Genomic DNA, 25,516 nt, shown 5'->3' with positions numbered 1-25,516 from the left:
ATTGTTGTGGGTTAAAGAGTTTTTTCAATTAAAGTGATAAACTTGAGTAGGGATTACTTTATTTACGAAGTCGCCACTTGGAATTGATTTTTTGGGTGTTCCAAGTCACCTTTTATTTGAATCCCTAGTCAAAAGAAGATTTGACTCTATTATTATTGGTTTGTGAAAATAAAGTCCGGGTAAGGAATTCTGTTGACCGGGGAGAAGGTGTAAGGCATTCCCCGAGTCCCGTGGTTCTAGCACGATCGCTTTATTGACTACATTTGACTTATATTATTTTTAGATAAACTGTGTTTTATTGGTTCTCATATTTGCCTATGTCCGCTTTTATTGTTGATGACTTTATTAATCTCAAACTAGGACGAGTATCCCCGATTCTAGCTTACACTAACCAAGACGAGTATCCCCAACCTTAGTTCGTGCGTTGTACCCAAAATGGGAGCCTACTCGAAGTTAATTAAATAACAAACTTTTATTTATTTGTAAGAATTAAAAACAAGACATGTCCTCACGACCTTGCCATTTATTTATGTCTTTATTCTGAAGCGAGTCTTCCCGACATTGGTTAAGATGAAATTATCTATTCTTTGTTAATAAAATTGCTTTGGAGGTTAGATTGTGGAAATATAATTATTCATTTTTATTGTGAAAGAAAATACCTCTTTATAACTTAATGGCGATAAGACAACAGATAGATATTATTGATATTAGACCTTACTTGTAACTTTATTATCCTAATGTTCATGCCTAAAACAAGCAAATTGCCGACAATTTCATGATTTAACTTTAAGGCCATGTAAAGTCGATAAGAAATGGCAATTAAAAAAAAACATGAATTCTAAAAAACAAACTACGGCCAAGAGCCCTTTTAAATTTTAATACTTCAATTATTTCTTTCATTAAACTATGTTTTGAATTACTGCACCATGTAACATACCAACACCCCAAATAACAGATGTAATCACATGACAACAAAATTATTAAAAAAACAGTGATATGCCTAAAAAGAAACCTTTTTTGCTCAAATACATAAGCACTGTTCCTCTCTTAAAGCACCATGATGGCTCACTTATTTGATGCCTTGCTAACTTTTGATATTTTTTTTTTGAGCATATAAAACTACTCTAAGTTAATAACTTTATGCAAATTCTACAATCAAAATCAAAATGCTAGTTTACGGTACATACATCGTAAATACCTAACACAACTTACAGATCTAATAACTTGACAAGGAAATAATGAAACTAGAACTATTACATCACATATATTCAATACATGTATCAAATAGTCAAAAGGAGCACAACATATTCATGGCATGAAACAGATTATAGAAGCTCGAATCATCTCATTCTCATTCTCATTCATCATTGGATCGAGAATTACAACATCAATTGAGGGAGTTACCTGAAATGTAGAAACACCAAAATACAACAGAATGAATGAAATTCCAGCACAAATGACAACCAAAAACAACAACCAACAGCAAATCGGCAACTTTTGACCCGAGAAATAACCCAGAAAAGACCCTTAAACTTAGTAACTTTTAAAGAAGAAGGATCCCAACAATCAACTATGACATTCTTATGCTTTTGAAAGGTCTTTCTCATAGAGAATTCACTCACAAAAGCTCACTACTTTCAGCTTACTACTAAGTGTTCAAATGCTATTTTTTACTCTCAAGTTTTTATGTGTTCATTTAGAGTAAAAGATATTTTCTAAGTCTTATAGAGTGTGTCTAAAGTGAGGAAAGGACAGCCCTTAAGTATGCCAAGAAATTCACATTTGGATAGATTTTGGTTCACCAAAAGTCTGTCTAAAAAGGACTGACTTTGTGTGCTAAACACTGTTCAAAGGCTGTCCAAAAGGTGAAAGGATAGCCTGAAAATCTGCTATGTCAGAAGCAAGGAGAAAAAATATCATTTCAACTACCCTACTAGTAAAAAGTAAGCCACTAGTACCCTAGGTCATGATTACACCCATCTAAACTTCATATTTTAACAACATCCATACCACCCTATTGATTTTGAACCAAATCAAACTCAAACAACCAAGAATTGACAAAACAGAAACAAGACATCAAATGGAACTAAAACTCAAAGTAACTAGATTAAAACAAATTGATTTGTGGAAACTAAACATAGAACAAACAACTGAATACACAAACTAATGCTCAAAACAGAACGAGCATCGTTAACAATCGGATGAGGACGTTCAACAACTAAACAATCGATTAACTAAGTAAACAATTTAACTAATACACTAAAGATTACATTTAATCAATAACAGTCTAACAAATAACTAAACTAAATAGAGATAACTAATTAAATAAATCTAACTTGAAACTCTAATTAACAACAAACAACCAAAATCGAAAAATCAAAAATCAGAAACTAACCTACTAATAATTAAAAAAAAATAAAAATTAATTAATGAGATGACGATTATACCTAATGAGCGTGCTTGAAACTGTTCGAGCCACGAGAAGACGCCGGAGATTCCAAGAGGCGGCTGTCCGACCCCGAAAAACAAATTCCCTTTAAGCAAACGCCCAAAACAAGTAAGTTTTGGCATTATACTAGAAGGGAACATGAGTCTTTAGGTCGAGTGGGCTAAATAATAAGGCAGTGGGGGAGGGGGTGGCTGGCCGGTGGAGGATGAGTTTTGGGGGGAAAATTAGTGATCTTGGGTCGTGAAATCGAGTAGAGGAGAGTAAGAGGAGAGTGGGGGTATAAAATATTCGGAGTTTGGGGGTGGTGAGCGGCGGCTAGGGTTTCGGTTAGGCTTAGATTTATATAGATTGAAAGTCGTTATGGGAATTTGGGGTTCAGATTAGTGTAGAGGATAAAGAGAGGAAGAGAATGGTATAAATGTTATGGTGTTTGGGCGACGGTCGCCGCTGGTTGGCGATTTCCCGCGGCAGAGCTGGGCGGCGACGGGCGGAGCTGGCAGAGAGGGGAAAGAGAATAGAGAGGAAGAAGAAAGGGGGAGAGGAGAACAGAAAATAAGGGAAAATGGGGGCACAATTTGGTGGTTTAAGGCTTTAAATACCTGGGTGGGGATTGAATACTAGCCGTCGGATTAGATGAGATTGAATGGATGGGATTGAATCTAAGTAAACTAATAGAAATGACGTCGTTTTGAAGTCTTCCAGGTCAAAGCATCTGGACTGGGTTCTGGGGTGCTGGGCCACTAATTTGGGTCCAATGTAGGGCCCATTTTGGCTTAAAAAAGACAATACTCATTCTCTAACTCCCTTAACACACTATTTAATTATCTAATTCTAAAATCTACAAATATATACATAATAAACCTAAACAAATATAATGTAGGAGAAGTAAAAAGAGCAAAAATTATATATTTACTGCTGCCCCTCTTTGCTCGAGAACATGAAGAGTTTTCGTGCAAAGAAAGTAAATGCCATAGTTAATATTTCTCGTGTATCACTCCCATGAAAGCATTTTTGAAAAACGTGATCGAACCTTGCTTCCGAGGTTGCCTACGTATCCCTGGTTATAAAAGAATCAGGTCAGTATAGTTCTAGAAATATTTTGTAGCTGGGACTACCGGATACTAGAGTTAAGACTGTTGTTGCTGTTGTTGTTGTTGTTGCTGTTACTGTTACTGTTATCGTTAGTTGCTGCTTACATCAAAATAAAAAAAGAAGAGAACTACATATGTCTGCAAGCTAAGAGTTACAAAATTTCTATCTATGTGTCTTTTGGAGCCAAATCTTGAATCTTGGCCTGCTCGCTTGCGTTGACCTTAGATTGGATCTTGACGCCCTTTGAAGAAAAGATTATGACTCAATCTTAGTTGCTTGCTTTCCGGATCAGAATTTGAGAAAATGAAACTTGAGAAGTTGGGATGTTGACATATTATCAAAGCTAACTCCAACTATCTTGTGATCAAAAGACTTCTTTCTTCTGATGAGAAACTGAAACTGCAAGCTTTAATCGTCACATGTGCTCTACGGCGGGGCCTGCAAAGCCATCAAAGGCGAACAAAATGAACAAAATTTTTCTGCCCCAGTTTGAACTAGGAAACTTTTGTGAGTTATTTGAGAAAGCTATAAACTATCTAACTTATTGAAATGAAGAAAAAGACAACAGTATAACCTAGATATGTGAGGATATGCAACCACGGGCTAGTACCTTGGGTTGCCAAAAGGAAATATAACCAGGGGTTGGTACCCTGTATTACTGAAAGAAATGTAATTAGGGGTTGGTACCGTGTATTAATGAGAGAAATGTAACCAGGGGTTAATGCCCTGTATCACTAAGGAGAAATATAACCAGGGGTTGGTACCCTATATTATTGAAGAAATGTAACCGGGGGTTGGTACCTTGTATTACTGAAAGAAATGTAACAAAGGGGTTGGCGCCCTGTATTACTGAAAGCGATATGTAATCAGGGGTTGGCGACTTGTATTACTGAAAATGAATGTAACCAGAGATTGATACCTTGTATTATCGAAAGAAATGTAACCAGGGGTTGTCGCCCTGTATCACTAAGGAGTGTAACCAGGGGTTGGTGCCCTGTATCACTAAGGAGTGTAACCAGGGGTTGGTACCCTGTATTATAAAAAATAAATATAATAAGGGGTTGGTACCCTGTATTACGGAAAGAAAATGTAACCAGGGTTTGGTACCCTGTATTACTGAAAGGAAAAAAATGTAACCAGGGTCTGGTACCCTGTATTACTAAAAGAAATGTAACTAGGGGTTGTCCCCTATATTACCGAAAGGAAATGTAACCAGGGGTTGGTACCCTGTATTACTGAAAGAATGTAACAAGGAGTTGGTACCCTGTATTACTGAGGAGGAATGTAATCAGGGGTTGTCACCTTGTATCACTAAGGAGAAATGTAGCCAGGGGTTGGTATACTGTATTATCAAAAGTAAATGTAACTAGGGGTTAGTACCCTGTATTACCGAAAGGAATGTAACTAGGGGTCGGCGCCATATATCACTAAGGAAGATGTAACCAGGGGTTGGCGCCCTGTATTACTAAAAAGTAATGTAACCAGGGGTTGGTACCCTGTATTACTGAAAAAGAAATGTAACCAGGGGTTGGTACCCTGTATTACTGAAAAGGAAATGTAACTAGGGGTTGGCGCCCTGTATTACTGAAAATGAATGTAACCAAGGGTTGGTACCCTGTATTATTGAAAAGGAATGCAACCAGGGGTTGGTACCCTGTATTACTGAAAGGAAATGTGACTAGGGGTTTGAGCCCTGTATCACTAGGAGTGAATGTAACTAGGGGTTGGTACCCTGTATTACTGAAAGAAAATATAACCAGGGGTTGACGCCCTGTATTACTGATCAAGTGCTGAATCCCTCTAGCCGAAAAGGTTCTACCTGAGTTAAGCTACGAAAACAGCGTGAGTGAAGAGTACTTCTACCCGGAACTATGAGCTGGACCCCCCTAGGCGAAAAGGTTCTACCTGAGTTAAGCTATGCAAAATAACTGAGTGAAGAGTACTTTTACTCGAAAATATGAGCTGGATCTCCCTAGGCGAAACGGTTCTACCAGAGTCAAGCTACGAAAACAACCTGAGCGAAGAGTACTTTTACTCAAAAATATGAGCTGGATCCCCCTAAGCGAAAAGGTTCTACCTGAGTTAATCTACGTAAAACAGCCTGAGCGAATAGTAATTCTACCCAGAAATATGAGCTGGATCCCCCTAGGCGAAAAGGTTCTACCTGAGTTAAGCTACGTAAAACAGCCTGAGCGAAGAGTACTTCTACCCAAAAATATGAGTTGGATCCTCCTAGGTGAAAAGGTTCTACCTAAGTTAAGCTACGTAAAACAGCTTGGCGAAGAGTACTTCTACCCGGAACTGTGAGCTGGATCCCCCTAGGCGAAAAGGTTCTACATGGGTTAAGCTACATAAAACATCCTGAACGAAGAGTACTTCTACCCAAAACTATGAGCTGGATCCCCTAGGAGAAACGATTCTACTTGAGTTAAGCTACGTAAATGGGAGGTATGAACAGTAGTGATGAATGCTGAAAATAAAAGAAAATGGAGATTTTGAGGAATATACCTTTGGTGATATTCGTCCTTTGAGAATCACCATTCTGCATTTCTTTGTTCCTGCTTTAAACAAAGAAAAGTTGTGAGTTTTCAAAGTGGTGGTTGGTTTGTGGCCATGATGCCCTAAGGAGTTTGAATTCACGGCCACTCCATTGTCGAAGAACTGATTCTATTAGAGTGGTACCGAGATGCTCGGATACTTTGTATCGCTTTTTGGAGAACTTGGCTTTTCGACATTGCCCCGATTATTTCCTACCCAGATATCCATAGTACCACTAATCCGTGTCCCTAAAGCGAGGAAATGTTTTCTTTAAATTGAAACTTAGTTGTCTTGCACCCAATATTAGTTTGTGTCCGTAGTGCTTATTAACTTCTTCCATGAAGCAAGTCTTGCTTAGGCGACCTTTTCAGTTTCTTTGAAACGCTTTGTTCGGCTTAGCAAAGAGATCACAGACGGATTCGTGCCTTTGTCAATGGCGTATATCCCCCAAAATGTGCCCGGTATTACGAGAAAACTATAGCCAGTGAGGTATGAACTATAGCCTTTGTCAATGAGGTATGAACAGTAGTGATGAATGCTGAAAATAAAAGAAAATGGAGATTTTGAGGAATATACCTTTGGTGATATTCGTCCTTTGAGAATCACCATTCTGCATTTCTTTGTTCCTGCTTTAAACAAAGAAAAGTTGTGAGTTTTCAAAGTGGTGGTTGGTTTGTGGCCATGATGCCCTAAGGAGTTTGAATTCACGGCCACTCCATTGTCGAAGAACTGATTCTATTAGAGTGGTACCGAGATGCTCGGATACTTTGTATCGCTTTTTGGAGAACTTGGCTTTTCGACGTTGCCCCGATTGTTTCCTACCCAGATATCCATAGTACCACTAATCCGTGTCCCTAAAGCGAGGAAATGTTTTCTTTAAATTGAAACTTAGTTGTCTTGCACCCAATATTATTTTGTGTCCGTAGTGCTTATCAACTTCTTCCATGAAGCAAGTCTTGCTTAGGCGACCTTTTCAGTTTCTTTGAAACACTTTGTTCGGCTTAGCAAAGAGATCACAGACGGATTCGTGCCTTTGTCAATGGCGTATATCCCCCAAAATGTGCCCGGTATTACGAGAAAACTATAGCCAGTTTTGCAGCCATTTCTTTGCTTCACTTTTGATGCAAGATTAGACCGAAAGGGACTCAAAGAAAAATTATAGGAAAAATAGAAGAGCAATTAAAAGTAAAAAAAAAGGAATTGTGTCTAAACAAAAGGTGTCCCTTTCGGGGAGAGGAATATGGAGATTTATCTAGAGGTGTGTGCCGACTTCAATGAATCATGACATGCATTTTGGACTGGACGCCTGATCCGTTTGAGCTGTCTAATTCTCCAAATCCGCCACAAATGTTCATCTTGAAACTGTCTTGGTTGTGCTCATGACAGAGTATCGAAGACCCTCATTCGGCTAGTAGCGCCCTTTACCGGTTTTCGCTAACTGACCTATCCCATTTCTCTAATCAATGTCGCCTTAAAGTTCCCATCTGGGTTTTCACCAAAAAGACTCTCTCATTTCTCTGCTCACTGTCGCCTTACAGTGCCCATACTGGTTTTCACCGATAAGACTCTCTCATTTCTTAATTTTCTTCTTTTTTTGACTAAGATACTGCATGCGGAAGGTTGCCAAACGCCCTTGGCATGGGGACTTCAAACATTCTCAAAGATTGATCAGAAGTTCCTAACAGGGAAAAGGCGAAAAGAACCTTTAACTGAATTACAACTTTTGGAACCGTTTTTACAGAAAAAATCATAAAATAAATCAAACTTCTGCCCCAGTTTTAGAGTATTGGTAATATGGATTTTTTTTGTGATGGGACCAAACCCAGGGTAAGGTTGCCTACGTATCCTTTCGCAATCAGGTCAGACGTAGTTCACTGACTCAGAATATTTGTTGTTTGATTTTTTTTCTTTTTCTTTATACTATTTTTTTCCTTTTTTTTTTTTTCCTGTTTTTGCCTTTTTTACAAGTACACAAGTTCCAAAAAGAGGGAAAACAAAGAAGACAAATACGACTCAAAAGGGTTAATAAAAGGGTGACACCTATTTGGGATGGTGGGTAATGATAGCCTTCGTCACTCGATATGAGAAAATCATGCTTGAAAGTTCCGCAGTAGGTATATATCAAACATAATATCTTTTGACTGCATCTGCGTTAATAGTCATGCCTGGTACCCATCCTTCTTCATCTACCAAGTGCAAGGCCCCTTTTGGTAACACTTTTTTGATGATGTAGGGTCCTTGCTAGTTCGGGGCGAACTTTCCTTTAGCTTTTACATGGTGTGGAAGGATGCGTTTCAAAATGAACTGGCCTACCTAAAAGTGCCTTGGGGCGTACTTTCTTGTTATAAGCGCATGCCATTCTTTACTGGTATAACTGGCTAAAACACACTGCTGCTAGCCATTTTTCATTAATAAGCATTAGCTGTTCTAATAGGGGCTTGGCCCACTCAGTGTCTTGAATCTCCGATTCCACAATGATTCGAAGAGAGAAAATTTCGATTTCAGCTGGTATTATAGCTTTAGTTCCATACACCAACAGATAAGGAGTTGCACCCACTGATGTGCGAGCAGTCATGCGGAATCCCAAGAGAGTAAAAGATAGCTTTTTATGCCATTGTCTGGACCCTTAGGTCATCTTCCTAAGAATCTTCTTGAGGTTCTTGTTAGCCGCTTCAACGGCTCCATTGGCTTTAGGCCGGTAAGGGATAGAATGGCGATGCACAATTTTAAATTGCTCGCATACCTCTTTTATCCGATGACTATTTAGATTGGCTGCATTGTCAGTGATAATGGTCTTTGGTATACCAAAGCGACAGATGATTTTGGAATAACCAAAGTCTACCACTGCTTTCTTAGTGACTGCTTTGAAAGTGACGGCCTCCACCCACTTGGTGAATTAATCAATCGTAACCAAAATGAATCTATGCCCATTTGAAGCCTTTGGCTCGATTGGCCCAATAACATCCATTCCCCAAGAAACGAAAGGCCAAGGAGAGGACATGGGATGCAACTACGAAGGATGCAAATGAATCAAGTCACCATGAATCTGGCATTGGTGACACTTGCAAACAAAACTGAAGCAATCTCGCTCCATAGTAAGCCAATAATTCCCTGCCCGCAGAATCTTCTTTGCCAAAATATATCCATTCATGTGAGGTCTGCATACCCTCGAATGCACTTCACTCATGATCCGCTCAGCCTTTGTGGCATCTATGCATCTCAACAAGTTCAAATCTGGGCTCCTTTTGTACAAAATCTCCCCATTCAGGAAGAAATCGCCGGCGAGCCGCCTTATAGTTCTTTTTTGATCTCCCTTGGCATGCTCTGGGTATTCCCTTATTTTCAGAAATCGTTTTATGTCATGATACCATGGTTCACCGTCTGGTTCTATCTCAATAGTATTGCAGTAACTGTGTTGATTCCAAACTTGGATTTCCAATGGATCAATATAAGTGTTGCCTGGATAAGGGAGCATCGAGACTAAGGTAGCCAAGGCATCAGCTAGCTCGTTGTGAAACCTGGGAATGTACCTGAACTCGATGGACTTGAATCTTTTACTTAGGTCTTGCACACAATGTCTGTACGGAATAAGCTTGATGTCTCGAGTCTCCCATCCACCTTGGGCTTGCCGGATAAGCAAGTCAGAAACTCCCATAACCGATAGTTCATGCACATCCAGATCGCGGCCCATTTTTAGACCCATTATACAAGCCTCGTATTCTACCGTATTATTGGTACAGAAGAACCAAAGTCGGGACGTTGTAGGGTAATGTTGTCCAATAGGTGAGATAAGGATTGCTCAGATCGCAACTCCTTTGATATTGACATCCCCATCAAAATACATTTTCCATACATGGCTGTCATCCGGAACTACTTCCTCTATTGAGTTGACCTCTTCGTCTAGGAAGTATGTGCTCAGTGGCTTATAATCATCATTATTTGGATTCTCTACCAAATAATCTGCCAAAGCCTGTGCTTTCATTGCGGTGCGAATGACATAGACGATGTCGACTTTGTGAGCAAAATCTGCCATTTTGCGAGCCTGCCAGTGGGCATTGGATTTTGAAAGATGTACTTCAAAGGATCCATTTTGGATATGAGGTAAGTAGTGTAGGCCAGGATATAATGCCTCAGCTTTTGAGCGACCCAAGTCAAGGCACAACATGTCCTTTCTAAAAGGGTATACTTAACTTCGTAATTGGTGAATTTCTTGCTCAAATAATAGATTGCCTGCTCCTTTTTGCCTGTCACATCATGTTGCTCCAGAACGCATCCAAAGGAATTATCCATCACCGATAGATATAAAAACAAAGGCCTACCTGGTTCTGGTAGGACCGGTACAAGGGGTTTTGATAAATAATCTTTGATCCTGTCAAAAGATTTTTGGCAATTGTCCGTCCACTTGATAGCAACATCCTTTTTCAGCAACTTAAAGATAGGCTCGCACGTGGTTGTGATCTGAGCAATGAATCTACTGATGTAGTTCAATCTCCCGAGCAAACTCATGACTTCAGTTTTGTTCTTTAGGGGTGGCAGATCTCGAATGGACTTTATCTTAGAGGGATCCAATTCGATGCCTCTCCGACTGACTATAAAACCGAGGAGCTTCCCAGACGGAACCCTAAATTCACACTTCGCTGGATTGAGCTTAAGGTCATACCTTCGTAGCCGTTCGAAGAACTTTTTCAAATCGCGCACATGATGAGCTTGTGTCTTTGACTTTATGATGACATCATCGACATATACTTCAATCTCTTTGTGCATCATGTCATAAAAAATGGTGGTCATGGCCCTCATGTAAGTTGCCCCTGCATTCTTCAAACCGAATGGCATGACCTTGTAACAATAGATACCCCATGGAGTGGTGAAAGCAGCCTTTTCTGCATCATCCTCATCCATTAGAATTTGGTGGTATCCGGCATAACGATCCACAAAGATTGTATCTCATGCTTAGTGCAATTATCTACAAGTATGTGGATGTTTGGAAAACGAAAATTATCCTTTGGACTTGCTTTGTTCAGGTCCTTGTAGTCAACACAGATTTTGGTTTTTCTGTCCTTCTTGGCACATGCACAACATTTGCCACCCTGGTGGAGTATCGTATGACTCTAACTACATTGGCACTCAGTTTCTTCATTATTTCCTCTTTGATTTTATCACTCATATCCATTTTAAATTTTCATTGCTTCTGTTAGACTAGTGGAAAATTAGGATACGTGGGAAGCTTATGAACCACTAAATCAACGCTTAAACCCGACATATCATCATAAGACCAAGCAAACACATCTCGGTATTCAAATAAAATTTGAATCAAGGCATCTATGGTTTCTTGTTCAGTGTGAATGCTTATCTTTATTTCTCTAACTTCTTCATGACCTCCAATATTAATTGGCTCAGTTTCATTGAGGTTGGGCTTAGGCTTGTTTCAAATTGTTCCAACTCTCTTTTTATTTCCTAAACATCCTCATCTTTATCATATTCGACCTCTTGATGCATTATTTAGAGATTAGATAGCTTTTTGAGATCTGGACGTGAATTCCGCATGCATGTCATGTTATTAAAGCCGACATTAACAAAACTGAAATGTAAACAAAATAGCAGGAATTAAGAAAAGGAAAAGATACAAAACTTAATAAGAAACTGAACTGTGTTTCATTGAATTTGAAAGGATAGAAGGGTTAACATCAAAACAAAATAATCATACTGAGATGTTTGGATTACAACCCTGAAAGTAACCCAAAATACAAAAAATAATGTTCGAATTTGAGCATCTGATGTAAGGTGGATGGCACAACTCGGGCTGTATTGATCCATGGCCTTCCAAGAAGAAAGTTATATGAAGTTTCCATGTCCACTACTTGGAAGATAATTTCAAAATCAACCAGCCCAATCATCATGGTGAGGTTTATCTCCCCAATGGTATCTTTCGCTAAGCCATCAAAATCCCGGATGCGAACATTACTGGGTCAGATTCTGTCTGTATTGATTTTCATGCTTTGAAAGGTAGAGAGAGGGCATACATCTACACTCGAGCCTCCATCAACCATGACTTGCTTTACATAATTCCCCTCACATTTGATAGTCAAGTGTAAATCCCTATTGTGCCCGGCTCCCTCCTCAGGGAGTTCATCATCAGTAAAGGAGATTCTGTTTACCTCAGAGAATCTCTTAACCATCTTCTCTAATTGATTCACGGTGGTCTTCTCTGAGATATGTGCCTCGTTCAGGATCTTGATTAGTACATGGGCATTCTCTTCTAAGTGTATGAGCAAAGATAGCAGAGATATTTAGGCAGGAGTCTTTCTCAACTGGTCAATGATTGAGTAGTCCTGAACTTTCATATTTTTCAAAAACTCTCCCGCCTCTTCTTCAGTGACTGGTTTCTTTATTGGCATTTGGCCCTCTATGATTTGCTTGGCCTTCCTCAATTATTCTGGAGAGTAACACCTCCCTGATTGAGTCAAACCTCCAGTTTCCCCCACTTCTTCTATGATTTTCTTGCCTTTGTAGGTCACCACAGTTTTGTTATAGTTCCAAGGAATGGTTTTCGTGTTTTCACACGGGGTTGGTCGACGGGTTTGATTATGATCAGCTCTGTTATAGCTTTTTTACCACCTTGATTCTGCCTCATGACGGGGTAGCCTCCCAGGACATATAACTTTGGGCTTGGAACACTGGAGCGGACTTCCAACCTCGAGATTTTTAGAACAAATAAAGTTGCCTTCTCTAAGCTCTGGGTGCCTTTCACAATCAACGGCACATCTCGGTTTGGACTTACTTCCAGTCCTATTCCTTTTTGAATCGTTCCCACTGTCATTTATGCTCGACCAACCGACTTGTATTCTTGATCTTGGCCAATCATTCCCACAAAAGGAACATCATTGTGTGCTGGCAACGGGTTGTTTGTCATATTAGGAGGGTCCTCGCCATTGGTTACCACAATCAACTTTTCAGCGATGGGTCTTTCTATGGTCCTTTTTAGAGTCCAACAGTCATCAGTGCTATGCCCCGAGGCACCTGCATGATATTCGCACCTAGCATTTGCTTAAAATCCATGTGAATTGGGATGCATATGGTGGGGAGCAATGGGTCCAATCACGCCGATCTGCTTTAACTTTTGGAACAGACTAGAGTAAGATTCAGCTAATAGAGTGAACTTTTCCACCGGCCTTTGCTCTCGACTATTATCCTACATGGGACGACCGTTGTAGGGTGCCCAAAAAATTTTGCTGCTGAGGTAGGGGTATCCTTGGGGCTGGTGCCCATTCTTGTTGATTGGGAGGCCGAGCATGAGACTGGGAATTAAACATTGTGTACCGTGGTGGGCCCATAGAGTATTGAGGAATTGGCGGGGGATAATAATGCTGAGGGTAGCTCGACTGCCCTTGTTGAACTTGCATATAAGGGTGTGTTGCTCCTCTTTGAACTTTTCTGGATCCCGAAGTCATCATAGACCCTTCATCTCTCTTCTTTCTATTTGTCAAACTTTTTGACCCATTTTGGATTGCTTGGGTGTTAGCTTTGAGAGCATCTTGGCTTATAATTCTGCCAGTCTTGAGGCCATTTTCGACCATCTCCCCTATCTTGATCGCTTCTTCCAAAGGTCTACTCATTGCGGAGATCATATTCTGGAAGTAATCAGGATCTTGAGCCTCCAGAAAAACAGTTATCAACTAGTGGTTATGCATGGGTGGCTTAACTCTACCCGCTTGCTCCCTCCACTTGATGGCATACTCCCTAAAGCTTTCAGTCGGCTTTTTCTTCATATTGGATAGGGAATTGCGATCTGGTGGAATATTAATGTTGTACTGGAATTGTTTGATGAAGGTCTGGGCCATATCATCCCAGACATGCAAGTGAGAGATATCTTGGTCAATGAACCATTCGGAGGCTACCTCCACAAGACTTTCCCCAATATAAGTCATCAGCAATTCTTCTTTTCCACTGCACCTCTTAGCTGGTTACAATACCTTTTCAAGTGGGCGATAGGGTCGTCGTGTCCATCATACTTCTCAAATTTTGGGGTCTTGAACCCTGGTGGCAAACGGATATGAGGGAACATGCATAAATCACTGAACGAAATACTTTTGTGACCACCTAGTCCTTGTATGTTCTTTATGTTCTGTTCAAGACTTTTCATTTTCCTAGCCATCTCATCTGGCTCGACCAACTTGGCAGGCTTTTCATTTTCCACTAGTGACTCGTATTGAGGATTTTGATTGTATGGAGTTGAGACTCTGAAAGCCATATTTGGAGAGTAGTATTGGACATCATAAGCATGAGATGGTGGCTCGTTGTTTGGCCTCATCACATGAGGTGGTGGCGGTTGATAAGTGAGGATTTTGACTACTTATTAGCACCTTTTAGCTGTTTTAGTCTAAAAGCGTTGAATGGTGTTCCCGAAACTGATGAAATATGCAAAATTACAGGAATGTTAGAAGTTGAACTCTAGAGATGAAATCCGACTCAAAAAGGAGTAATCTAAACACAAGGCAATAAAAACCGCAGACAATGAATAAAATCCAAGCAGGATTTCTAGCAAAGTGCGGACCGCATAGGAATTGCGCGGCCGCAAATGATGAACTGGAGATCAACTTCGGAGGGTATGTAAATTTCAAAAGTCCAAGTCCCTCAAAATTGCGGACCGCACAAGAATTGTGCGGCCGCAAAAGAAGTGCCTTGCGGCCACAGAAGTAAAGATGCAGACCGCAGAAGACCAGATTGTGGCCGCAGTGATAAATCTGCGGACCGCAGGAACATTGCCTGGTGGCCGCAGTTGAGAATTGTGCGGTCGTAGAATCCTATCTCCTGCAAGATGAAGAATTGTACGGACCGCAGAACCTCCCGAAGGGCATTTTTGTCCGAAATTTCTAGCCTTGTATAAATAGACGAGTTTCACAAAATTAGGTTAACTTTTGACACCAGCAAGTCCTGTAGCCATTTTTCTGTGCCTCTTTTGGAAGTTTTCTATATTTTGAAGTATTTTACTATAGATCTTTTCATTGTAACTTTACAATATAAGTTTAATTAGTATTTCTTCTTCTATTTCTTCAATTTTAAGCATGAGTAGCTAGATTTTTACTAGGGTTGTGACCCAACCCTAGTGTGTAAACCTTATGGGTATCTAAGTTAGTGCTTGTTTATGATTAGGTGTTTATTATTTAGCCTTGTTCATGCTTTAATTTGTGGAATTAATGGTTGCAAATATTAGTTCATGACTAATTGACTTAGTCTCTACTTGAGAAAGAGAGACTTAGTCTAGGAAAACTTGGCTAACAAGAAATTAGGTCAATCGAGAGATTGATTAACCCAATTAAAGGGTTCAACCTAGAGATAGTAATAACCCGACTTGAGCTCTTAGCAACCATTTTCTGTGATACACATTTGGACTTGAGAAAGCCAAATTGGGCAAAACCACTCCTTAACCGAGAGGTAGTGAGTGGGTAATTGAGAGTTGATAGCTATAATACACCACGATCAACAAAATAAGCATTAAGGTTTATATCCCATTAGGCAAACACCTAGGCAATGGTCATAGCCCTAGGCCTTTTTACAAACTTGAAAAATAACAAAAACAATTGTCCTAGTCTTATTCCTTTACTTTACAATCTTTAGTTTTAAAATAGAAATAGAAACAACACCAATTTGTGAAAGTGCAAATTAAGATAGTTCTAATTCACGTACTAGAATATATACTCCTAACTCCCATCTAACTCCCTGTGGATTCGATCCCAACTCGTTGTTGGGTTACTATAATTATAATCGACCGATTCATACCTTATATTGATGTGTGCATTGTGCGTGATAGGTCAATATTTTGGCGCCATTGCCGGGGAGTTAAAAATGGTGTTAGCTATATATTTGAGTATATTTTTGAAATATCTTCTTTTCCTTCCATGTTACTAACGTGTTGGGAAATTATAGGTGCAACAATGGCAAACAAATGAGCTCGGAAACATTGCTTTGGGGGATGTGGACATTGAGGATGATCAAAGGGATGAGGTTCCTCTTGAACCTCAAGCCAATAGATGAGGCCGAGTGCCTCATGAAAATGTGCCCGCTCCACCCCAACCTCCACCGCGAGCGGCTCCACACTTGGTGTTGCCGAATGAAGGATATGCAAATGCAATAGTCCCTCCCCGTATTAGGGCGGGCAACTTTTAAATAACCAATGTGATGCTCACCTTGCTTGAGCAACGAGGGTTCTTCACCGGTTCTCCGGGTCAAAATGCATACGAATATTTTAAGGTGTTTGTGGATACGTGTTGGGGGAGTAAACAAACAAATGTCTCCGAGGATGCTTTAAGCTCTCTATGGGGAAAAGCTTTAGATTGGTTGGAATGTTTGCCAAACCATTCCATTCATACTTGGGATGAATTGGCGGAGAAATTTATTTCTAAGTACTTCTCTCCCGGGCACATGGCTATACTTGGGATGAAACTCTAGCATTCAAGCAAGATCCCAATGAACCACTACACGAGATATGGGAAAGATATAGAACAATGGATAAAGAGTGTCCCAATAACGATATGATGGAGAACATGATTCAACAAACTTTTTATCGGGGGATCCACAACCAACCAATGTGTAGTGAATCAACTTGCCGGTGGGAACTTCATGACTATGCCTTATGCGGAGGCGTGTGGTATTTTGGATAAAATGGCAGACACTTCTTCGGCGTGGCAATCCCGGACTAATGTTCCACAATGTGATCCCAATGTAATTCACCTTCACAAAGAGTTGCATGACCATGGGCAAGCCATAGCCGAATTGACCACCAACATGAACCAACTGGCAAAGGCTCAATTCAATAAGTGCAAAACCCGAGGCAACTCAATGTAATGGAGGGAGTAAACATGATGGTGAACAAACGGAGAACAAAGGTTCCACAAGTGCAATAAAGAGTGGACAATTTTGTGCAAGAAGCTAGTGGGTTTGATCAAAATGACTTTTAAAATGACTAAGAAGAAGAGGTCCAATATGTGAACAACTTTCAAGGGAAAATAAACAACTTCCAAGGCCCAAGCCAACAACAATGGAGACCTCAAAATAATCAAGGAAATTGGAATTCTCACAACCAAGGTAATTGGAGTGGTGGAAACAATCAAAGCAATTGGAATAGCAACAACAATCAAGGAAATTGGAGTGGTGGAAATAATCAAGGGAATTGTCATAACAACAATAACCAAGGCAATTGGGGAGGCAACAATCAAGGCGGTTGGAGTAACAATCAAGGAAATCGGGGGTCGGATTTTCAAAGGCCCCCGATGTATGAACAATCGAGTAACTTGCCTCCTTATCCTTCCCATGGTCCTAGCTCTTCCAACAATGAAATGAGACGTATTGAGAACATTTTCAAGCAAATGACGGATAAGAATTTTGATTTTGATGCCCAACTTTCCTCACACAACACATTGATCCGCAACTTAGAAGTGCAAATGGGGAAAATCTCTCAAGCTCTAAATTCTCGTCCTAAGGGGGCACTACCAAGTGACACGGTGGTGAACCCAAAGGGTGGGAACAACATGGGGCATGTCATGGCTGTTACTACAAGAAGTGAAAAAGGTGGGAATGCACCCACCTCAAGTCAAAGACAACTTGTGGATGATGAGCAAGTGATACGAGAAGAAGAGATCCCAAACAATGTAGTACAAACAAATGATGAAGTGCGGATAGATATTGATGACAATGTGGAAGAGACTCCAGAGGAAGTGAACTCGTCTAGGGATCATGTTATTGACATACCGGAACAGGTAGTGCAAAAGGCTAAGGTACCATTGCCTAAGCCTCCTCCTCCATATCCTTAAAGGCTTGCCAAGAAAAATAGCGAGAATCAATTCAAAAAGTTCATCGACATGATAAAAAGTCTCTCGATCAATGTGCCATTAGTTGAAGCTTTGGAACAAATGCCCGGTTATGCAAAGTTTATGAAAGATTTTGTGACAAAGAAGCGGTCGATAAATTTTTGAAGCTATCAAAGTCACTCATTAAGGGAGTGCAATTGTGCATTCAATGGCTCCTAAATTGGAAGATCCTGGTGCTTTGACAATCCCTTGTACCATTGGAAGTGCTGAGTTTGCTAAAGCTCTTTGTGATCTTGGGGCAAGTATAAATTTGATGCCCTATTCGATTTTCAAGACTTTGGGAATTGGGAAACCAAGACCCACATCTATGAGATTACAAATGGCCGATCGCACCATGAAGAGACCATTAGGAGTGATTGAAGATGTATTGGTTCGTGTTGATAAATTCATTCTTCCGGTGGATTTTGTCATTCTTGATTGTAAAGTGGACTATGAGGTGCCGATTATTCTTGGAAGACCTTTCCTTGCTACGGGGAAGGATTTTGTTGATGTGGAAGCCGGAGAACTCACTTTCCGGGTGTGTGATGAAAAGGTTTTGTTACACGTGTGCAAATCTATGCGGAAACCAAATAGCAATGAAGTGTGTTCTTTTGTGGACTTAGTGACCGATGTAATTGTTGATGATACAAGTGCCACGATCAATGTGGGTGATATGTTGGAGGCCGTCTTGCTCAACTTTGATGATGACGAGATGGATGGCTTCATGAAATATGTGACTTCTTTGCAAGGAATGGGGTCGTACAACTATGCACCCCGGAAACTCTCTTTGGATATTGAAAATAGGAAAACTCCTCCTACAAAGCCTTCAATTGAAGAGCCTCCAACCTTGGAGTTGAAGCCATTGCCTCCACATCTTCGGTATGAATTTCTTGGCCCTTGTTCTTCTTTACCGGTTATTCTTTTCTCTTGTTTAACTAATGTGCAGGTTGACTCTACATTGGTGGTGCTACACAAGAGGAAGAAGGCTATTGGATGGACTTTGGCAGATATTCGGGGAATAAGCCCCGCATTTTGCATGCACAAGATCAACTTGGAGGAAGACGCCAAACCATCTATTGAACATCAAAGGATACTCAATGAGGCTATGTAAGAAGTGGTCAAAAAGGAGATTATCAAGTGGTTGGACGCCGGGATTGTCTACCCCATTTCCGATAGTTCATTGACTTCTCCGGTGCAATGTGTCCCAAAAAAAGGGGCATAATGGTGGTCACCAATGACAAGAATGAGTTGATTCCTACAATAAAGGTAACCGGGTGGAGAGTGTGTATGGACTATCGCAAGGTCAACAAAGTAACAAGGAATGATCATTTTCCTCTCCCCTTCCTTGACCAAATGTTTGATAAGTTGGCCGGCCATACTTTCTATTGCTTTCTAGATGGATATTCGGGCTACAACCAAATCCTTATTGCTTCGGAGGTTCGAGAGAAGACAACTTTTACATGTCCCTATGGTATGTTCGCTTTCAAGCGGATGCCATTTGGTTTATATAATGCACCGATGACTTTTCAAAGGTGTATGATGGCGATCTTCACGGACATGGTAGAGGACTACCTTGAAGTTTTCATGGATGACTTTTCGGTGGTTGGGGATTCCTTTGATGATTGCTTGGAAAATTTGGATAAAGTATTGGCAAGGTGTGAAGAAACGAACTTGGTGCTAAATTGGGAGAAATGCCATTTCATGATCGAGGAAGGCATTGTCCTTGGCCAAAAGATCTCAAAGAAAGGCATAGAAGTCAACAAGGCAAAGATTGAGGTGATTTCTAAATTTCTACCTCCGACTTCGGTGAAGAGCGTGCGGAGTTTCTTAGGCCACGCGGGGTTTTGCCGGCGCTTCATCAAGGATTCTCTAAAGTGGTGAACCCATTGTGCAAGCTCTTAGAGAAAGATGCTAAATTTCACTTCAATTATGATTTCATGAGAGCCTTTGAATTGCTAAAGTTCAAGTTGACAACCATTCCCATTATCACCGCTCCTTTTTGTTGCGATGCTAGCGATGTAGCGGTTGGGATTGTTTTGGGGCAATATATCAACAAGATTTTTCATCCGGTCTACTATACTAGTAAGACCATGAATAGTGCCCAAGTCAACTACACCGTTACGGAGAAAGAGCTCCTTGCCTTTGTGTTTGCAACTGAGAAATTCCGCCCGTACTTGATGGGTGTAAAGGTTATTGTTCATACGGATCGTGCAGAACTTCTCTATCTTCTGAGCAAGATAGATTCAAAATCTAGGTTGGTGAGATGGGTGATATTATTTCAAGAGTTCGATATTGACATCCAAAATCGAAAAGAGAGTGAAAATCAAGTGGCGGACCACTTGTCTCGTTTGGAGGAGCAGTGTCACGCCCCAAACTTGGAGAGCGCGACCGGCGCTCAACTGAGTGAACCCGACCGAGCAAGCCTATTAGATTTCCTTCTACCCAAACTCATCCATGAATAAGGATAATACATATTTTCATTAATTAGACAATATGGAGATCATGTACACAATACTAAATCATTTTATTAGTTACCTCATTTAATAATTCTCAAAACACACACACACCCCTTCATGGTTCAAAGTGGAACGAGTGATTTAATCATAACACAACTTGTTTAACATTCCCAACACCCATATACAACCCACACTTAGTCTACGGAGCCTCTAAAAATACCAAAGAGTACAATAATAATGCCGGCAACAAGGCTCCGGCTATACCTCAAAACACGATAACTCATACGAAATAAAAAATGCATAACCCCGGAATGAGATGGGGCTCACCAAGTCAGCTGGGAAGAATGAGCACTGCTATCACTAGTGAGTATCCTCCTCTGTGGAACCACCTGCATCCATTAAAGATGCAGTGCCCCCGACAAAAAAGACATTAGTATATGTCGAATAGTACTAGTATGAAAACTAAACACAAATTTAAGAACTCGAAAATACAGTATGAATATGATGAATCAAGGCGGCAATAGAATAGCATAGATAGTCATTTAAACCAAATCAAGCTTATCAAGAGCTGTCATTAACATTTATAAAATTCAAGATGAGATCCTCTATAACCATTTTCACACAAAGCAGCCGCCTCACCCCAATATATGTGGGTGGAGGTGTAAACACAATACCAATACTCTACTCAAGCGGCCCTGCCGCCTCACCCCAATGTATGCGGGTGGAGGTGTAAACACAATACCCATTTTCACACAAAGCAGCCCCGCCCCTCACCCCAATATATGCGGGTGGAAATGCATCAACTATACCAATACCTACACAAAGCGGCCATGCTGTCTCACCCTAATATATATATGTGGGTGGTGGTGCAACAATAATACCAAAATCATACACAAAGCGGCCCTGCTGCCTCACCCCAATATATGCGGGTGGAGGTGTAACCCCAATCACAATCTCTACACAATTTGGCATAATAGTTTTCCACATCAATCAGGACTTGGAATCATAACACGTAGATACACAATCCATAGTTTTGATCACATCCTCAATTTATAATACAATATCATGAGAGCATTTGAAACACAAATTAAACATATATCTTTGTCACAAAACTTATTCGGAATACTCAGCTTGTAATAAATATCTTGGAACTTACAAGGATATTGGGGTTCCAATTCTTAAAGGAAAGTTAGCCAACATACCTCAATGGAGCTTCCTTAAACTCTAAAATATTCCAAAATTCTTAGCAACTTCAATTTATTTTAGAAATATGACAAATTGAATCAAAATTAGGAAGATGAACATGGTTCTAGCTCATTTGAGCATTTTATCAAATACTAGGTGTGCATTAAGGTTTCAAGGTCCTTTTATGGAGGATTCCATCATCCCACAACCCATTCTTTACTATTTTTAGCTCAACAATTTTCATACACCCTTTCATAACACACGCATGTAAAACAAACAACTCTCATGCCCAAATATTATCTTGCTAATTACCCATTTCTAGACAAAATTCGAAATTGAGGGTTGGGGTGTAGAATCTTACCTCTTGGATGAAGACCTAGTGAGTTTCCCTTTTTAATCTTTCAAAATTTGAGGAAGAATTAAAGAACAATTATTGAGGAACACCTTCTCACTCTAGGGCATTCTCTCTCACTCTAAAATATCAGACTTTAGCTCAAAAATAACCCAAAGTGTGTATTTAACGAAGTAGGGTCGGGTTATAAAAACCCAAAAATGGAGCTCCGAAACAAGGTCTGCGATCGCATAATCGATATGCGGACAACATATCAGCCGCATAATTGGTGTCCAAAACTGACAAAAATTTGCCTGGGTCTGCGGTCACTATGCGGCCCGCAGACCTGTTCTGCGGTAGCATAATGAACCGCAGAACAGTTCTGCGGTCGCATAGTTGACCGCAGAATAGCATCCAAAACTGCCCCTCTCCTGCCTCACTCTGCGGCCATTAAGAGGTCCGTAAAGTGATTCTGTGGTCGCATAATTAACCGCAAAAATGCATTTCATAGCCAAAACTTTTCCTTTATCCCTCAGTACATTGTTCAACCCAAAAAGTTCGAGCAAAACACGTAAGAACCAATTCGGCACCACGAAATATTATTTTTCCTTTGCGAAATTTTACGGGACCTTACAAGCAGGGGAGTCCGCATGATGGCCTTGAGATCAATGACTCCTTCCCCGATAAGCTACTCTTGGCTATTTTAATGAAGGAGGTGTCGTGGTTTGCAGATCTAGCAAACTTCCTTGTGTGTGAAATCATCCCGGATGAGTTCTTTTCAAATCAAAGGAAGAAGCTCAAATGAGATTGTCAAGATTATTATTGGGATGAGCCATACCTTTTCCGGATCTGCACGGGTGAGGTAATTAGAAGATGTGTACCAGAAGAAGAGCAAAGTAAAATTCTTGGGGCTTGCCATTCTTCGCCTTATGGTGGTCATCATGGCAGAGCAAGAACGGCGGCCAAAGTGCTAACTTGTGGTTTCTATGGGCCCACTCTTAACAAAGATGCAAGTGATGTGGTGAAAAGATGTGATGAATGTCAACGGGCCGATGGAATCTCGAAGAAGAATGAAATGCCTCTCAATATCATTTTGGAGATTGATATCTTTGATGTGTGGGGTATTGAATTCATTGGCCCTTTTGTGAATTCTTGTGGAAATATCTACATCTTGGTAGCGGTTGATTATGTATCTAAATGGGTTGAGGCTATTGCTTTACCCAACAATGAAGCGAGAAGTGTGGTGGCATTATTGAAGAAGAATGTTTTCAAAAGGTTTAGTACTCTGCAGGCTATCATAAGCGATGATGGGTCGCATTTTTGCAACAAGGCTTTTGACACTTTGCTTAGCAAGTATTGTGTCACTCATAAAGTTATGACTCCCTATCACCCACAAGCTAGAGGTCAAGTGGAAGTCTCCAACCGAGAGATAAAGAGTAAAAAACAGTGAATGCCAACCAGACGGATTGGTCAAAGAAGCCTGATGATGCATTATGGGCTTATCAGACTACTTTTAAGACACCTATCGGAATGTATCCTTATCGGTTGGTATTCGTAAAATCTTTTCATCTTCCGGTGGAACTTGAGCACAAAGCTGAATGGGCTTTAAAGAAATTGAATCTTGATTGGGATGCAATTACTAACTTGAGTTGTGCACATTTGAATGAATTGGATGAGTTCCGGTACCATGCCTATGCAAGTTCATCCTTGTACAAAGATAAGAAGAAGTACCTTCATAAAAAATACATTTGGAACAAAGAGTTCAAGGTGGGCGATCTTGTTTTGTTGTTCAACTCACGGTTGAGAATGTTTCCCGGAAAGCTGAAATCTAAATGGAATGGTCGCTTTGAAATTGTGGGTGTGACGCCTTTTGGTGCATTGGACTTGAAGAACAAAAATAATGAGGTATTCCGAGTCAATGGTCACCGGGTGAAGCACTATTTGGGAAAGGTTGGTGATGGCCACGTTGTGGCAGTAATTCATTTCAAATGATGGTAATCTGCGTCGTGCCGTGACGATAAATCAGGCGCTTCTTGGGAGGCAACCCATGTTTCTTTTTCTTTTTCTTTTCTTCTTTTGTAATTAGGTGTTATTTTCGTGCTAACTGGATTTGAAGTGTCTTGCAGAGATGAGTGTGCTTTACAGGAATTGTACCCAAAAATCTAGTTAAGTGTGGAAAGAATTGTGGACCGCAATTATATTGTGCGGTTCGCACAATTATGGTTGCTACAACAAAAGGTGCTCTGCAGCCGCACAATTACATTGCGGACCGCACAAGTTGAAGGTGGAAAATGTCAACTCTCTGTAGTTGGCCCGTCAGAGAAATGGTCGATCTGCGGCCGCGACAAGAATTTTGCGGTCCGCAACAAATTCTGCTGACCGCAACAACGCAAGGGCAACTGGGCCCTCAGGTAACAGAGTGCGGACCACAATTGGAATTTTGTGGCCGCACTCAAGACCCCTTCACTTGCCAGAAACCGTTCAGTATAAATAGAGGAGCTAGGGCAGTGTTCCCCCTTTTCCCTCTCTGAGCTCACAAAGTGCACCAATTTGAAATTTCTTATTAAATTAGCTGCTCATAAGCCTAACAATTGTTGATCACTCATCTCTTGCATTCATTCATATTTGGTATGTTTCATCATCTTAATTAAGTTCTTTTAATTTTTAGATTTTTAGTGAAATTTTGGACCATTTGTCTTGTTGAATCTATTTGAACAACCATGTGGGGTAAACATATAGTGGGTAGACTAGAAAATTCTCTAAGGGGATTGGGTAAATAGATTTTCATGCTTAGATGTTGTTTCCAAGTCAAAATTATGTAAAAATTGCAAGCCCTAGGTAAATAATTGATCGTTGGTTCGTAATTATTGGAATCTGCGGCCGCAAAAAAAATTGTACGGTCCGCAGAAGTTAAGGTCTAGGGCACTATAGTAAGGCATGGTTCTGCGGATGCAGAACAACCTAATCTTTATGATCAGAGAGTTGTCATTTTTGCGACTCTCAAGTGCAATCGCAAGACTATTTATGCGGACTAGAGAAAACTGGTTGCGGCCGCGAAACATCCAACTCTTTGTCATCAGAGATTAGGCATATTGGTGATTTCTGAATTGCGGTCACAATGAGAAATGTGCAGACCATAATCCAATTCTGCGGCCGTAAAGGAAAATTGTGCGGTCCGCAATGCCTATTCTGCGGCCTCAATGACAATTATTTGGACCGCAATTCCCTAACCCTGCAAGCATGTCTCTACTGTGTTTTTCACTGTAATCTCTGGTGTGTCCTTGCATTAATTCTGTGTCTGAACTTTAATTGCAACTAACAATCGCCTTTACTTGGCACAGAACATGATTCGATCTAGAGGATGAGGCGACACTTCAAAAGGAATGGGTGACCTTTCTCGGGGACGAGGGAAGAGACCCTTACCCAATGCCCAACAACTTCAAAGCAGAATGAAGTTAGCAGTCGGCAGAGGGAGAGGTGCATACCTCTCGGAGACCAGTTCTTATGTCCCGTCTAGGGACATCTCAGAGGGCGACTCGTCCTCATTACATGAGCAGCCGACCGTACAATCAAGGCTGCTAGGGAGATATCAACTCAGGGATCAGCCATCATCATCACATAG

General features: G+C 40.6%; 2 protein-coding genes across 2 annotated transcripts; one reads left to right on the top strand and one right to left on the bottom strand.

The window, feature by feature from the left end:
* Positions 1–1,308: 1,308 nt before the first annotated feature.
* LOC138894323 (uncharacterized) lies at positions 1,309–9,770 on the bottom strand. The gene is made up of 3 exons (XM_070179013.1): positions 9,246–9,770; positions 8,823–8,966; positions 1,309–1,404 (listed from the first exon to the last, which is right to left on the bottom strand). Exons 1-3 carry the CDS (start codon positions 9,768–9,770, stop codon positions 1,309–1,311), a joined length of 765 nt encoding a protein of 254 aa, XP_070035114.1.
* A 13,199-nt stretch (positions 9,771–22,969) lies between these two features.
* Positions 22,970–23,998, top strand: LOC138894322 (uncharacterized). The gene is made up of 3 exons (XM_070179012.1): positions 22,970–23,254; positions 23,356–23,799; positions 23,981–23,998. Exons 1-3 carry the CDS (start codon positions 22,970–22,972, stop codon positions 23,996–23,998), a joined length of 747 nt encoding a protein of 248 aa, XP_070035113.1.
* Positions 23,999–25,516: the final 1,518 nt, after the last annotated feature.

The sequence above is a fragment of the Nicotiana tomentosiformis genome, chromosome 6, assembly GCF_000390325.3.
Source record: "Nicotiana tomentosiformis chromosome 6, ASM39032v3, whole genome shotgun sequence".
Taxonomy (NCBI): Eukaryota; Viridiplantae; Streptophyta; class Magnoliopsida; order Solanales; family Solanaceae; genus Nicotiana; species Nicotiana tomentosiformis.
Note: the sequence above shows the minus strand (reverse complement) of the source record. Positions and strands in the feature narration are given on the sequence as shown.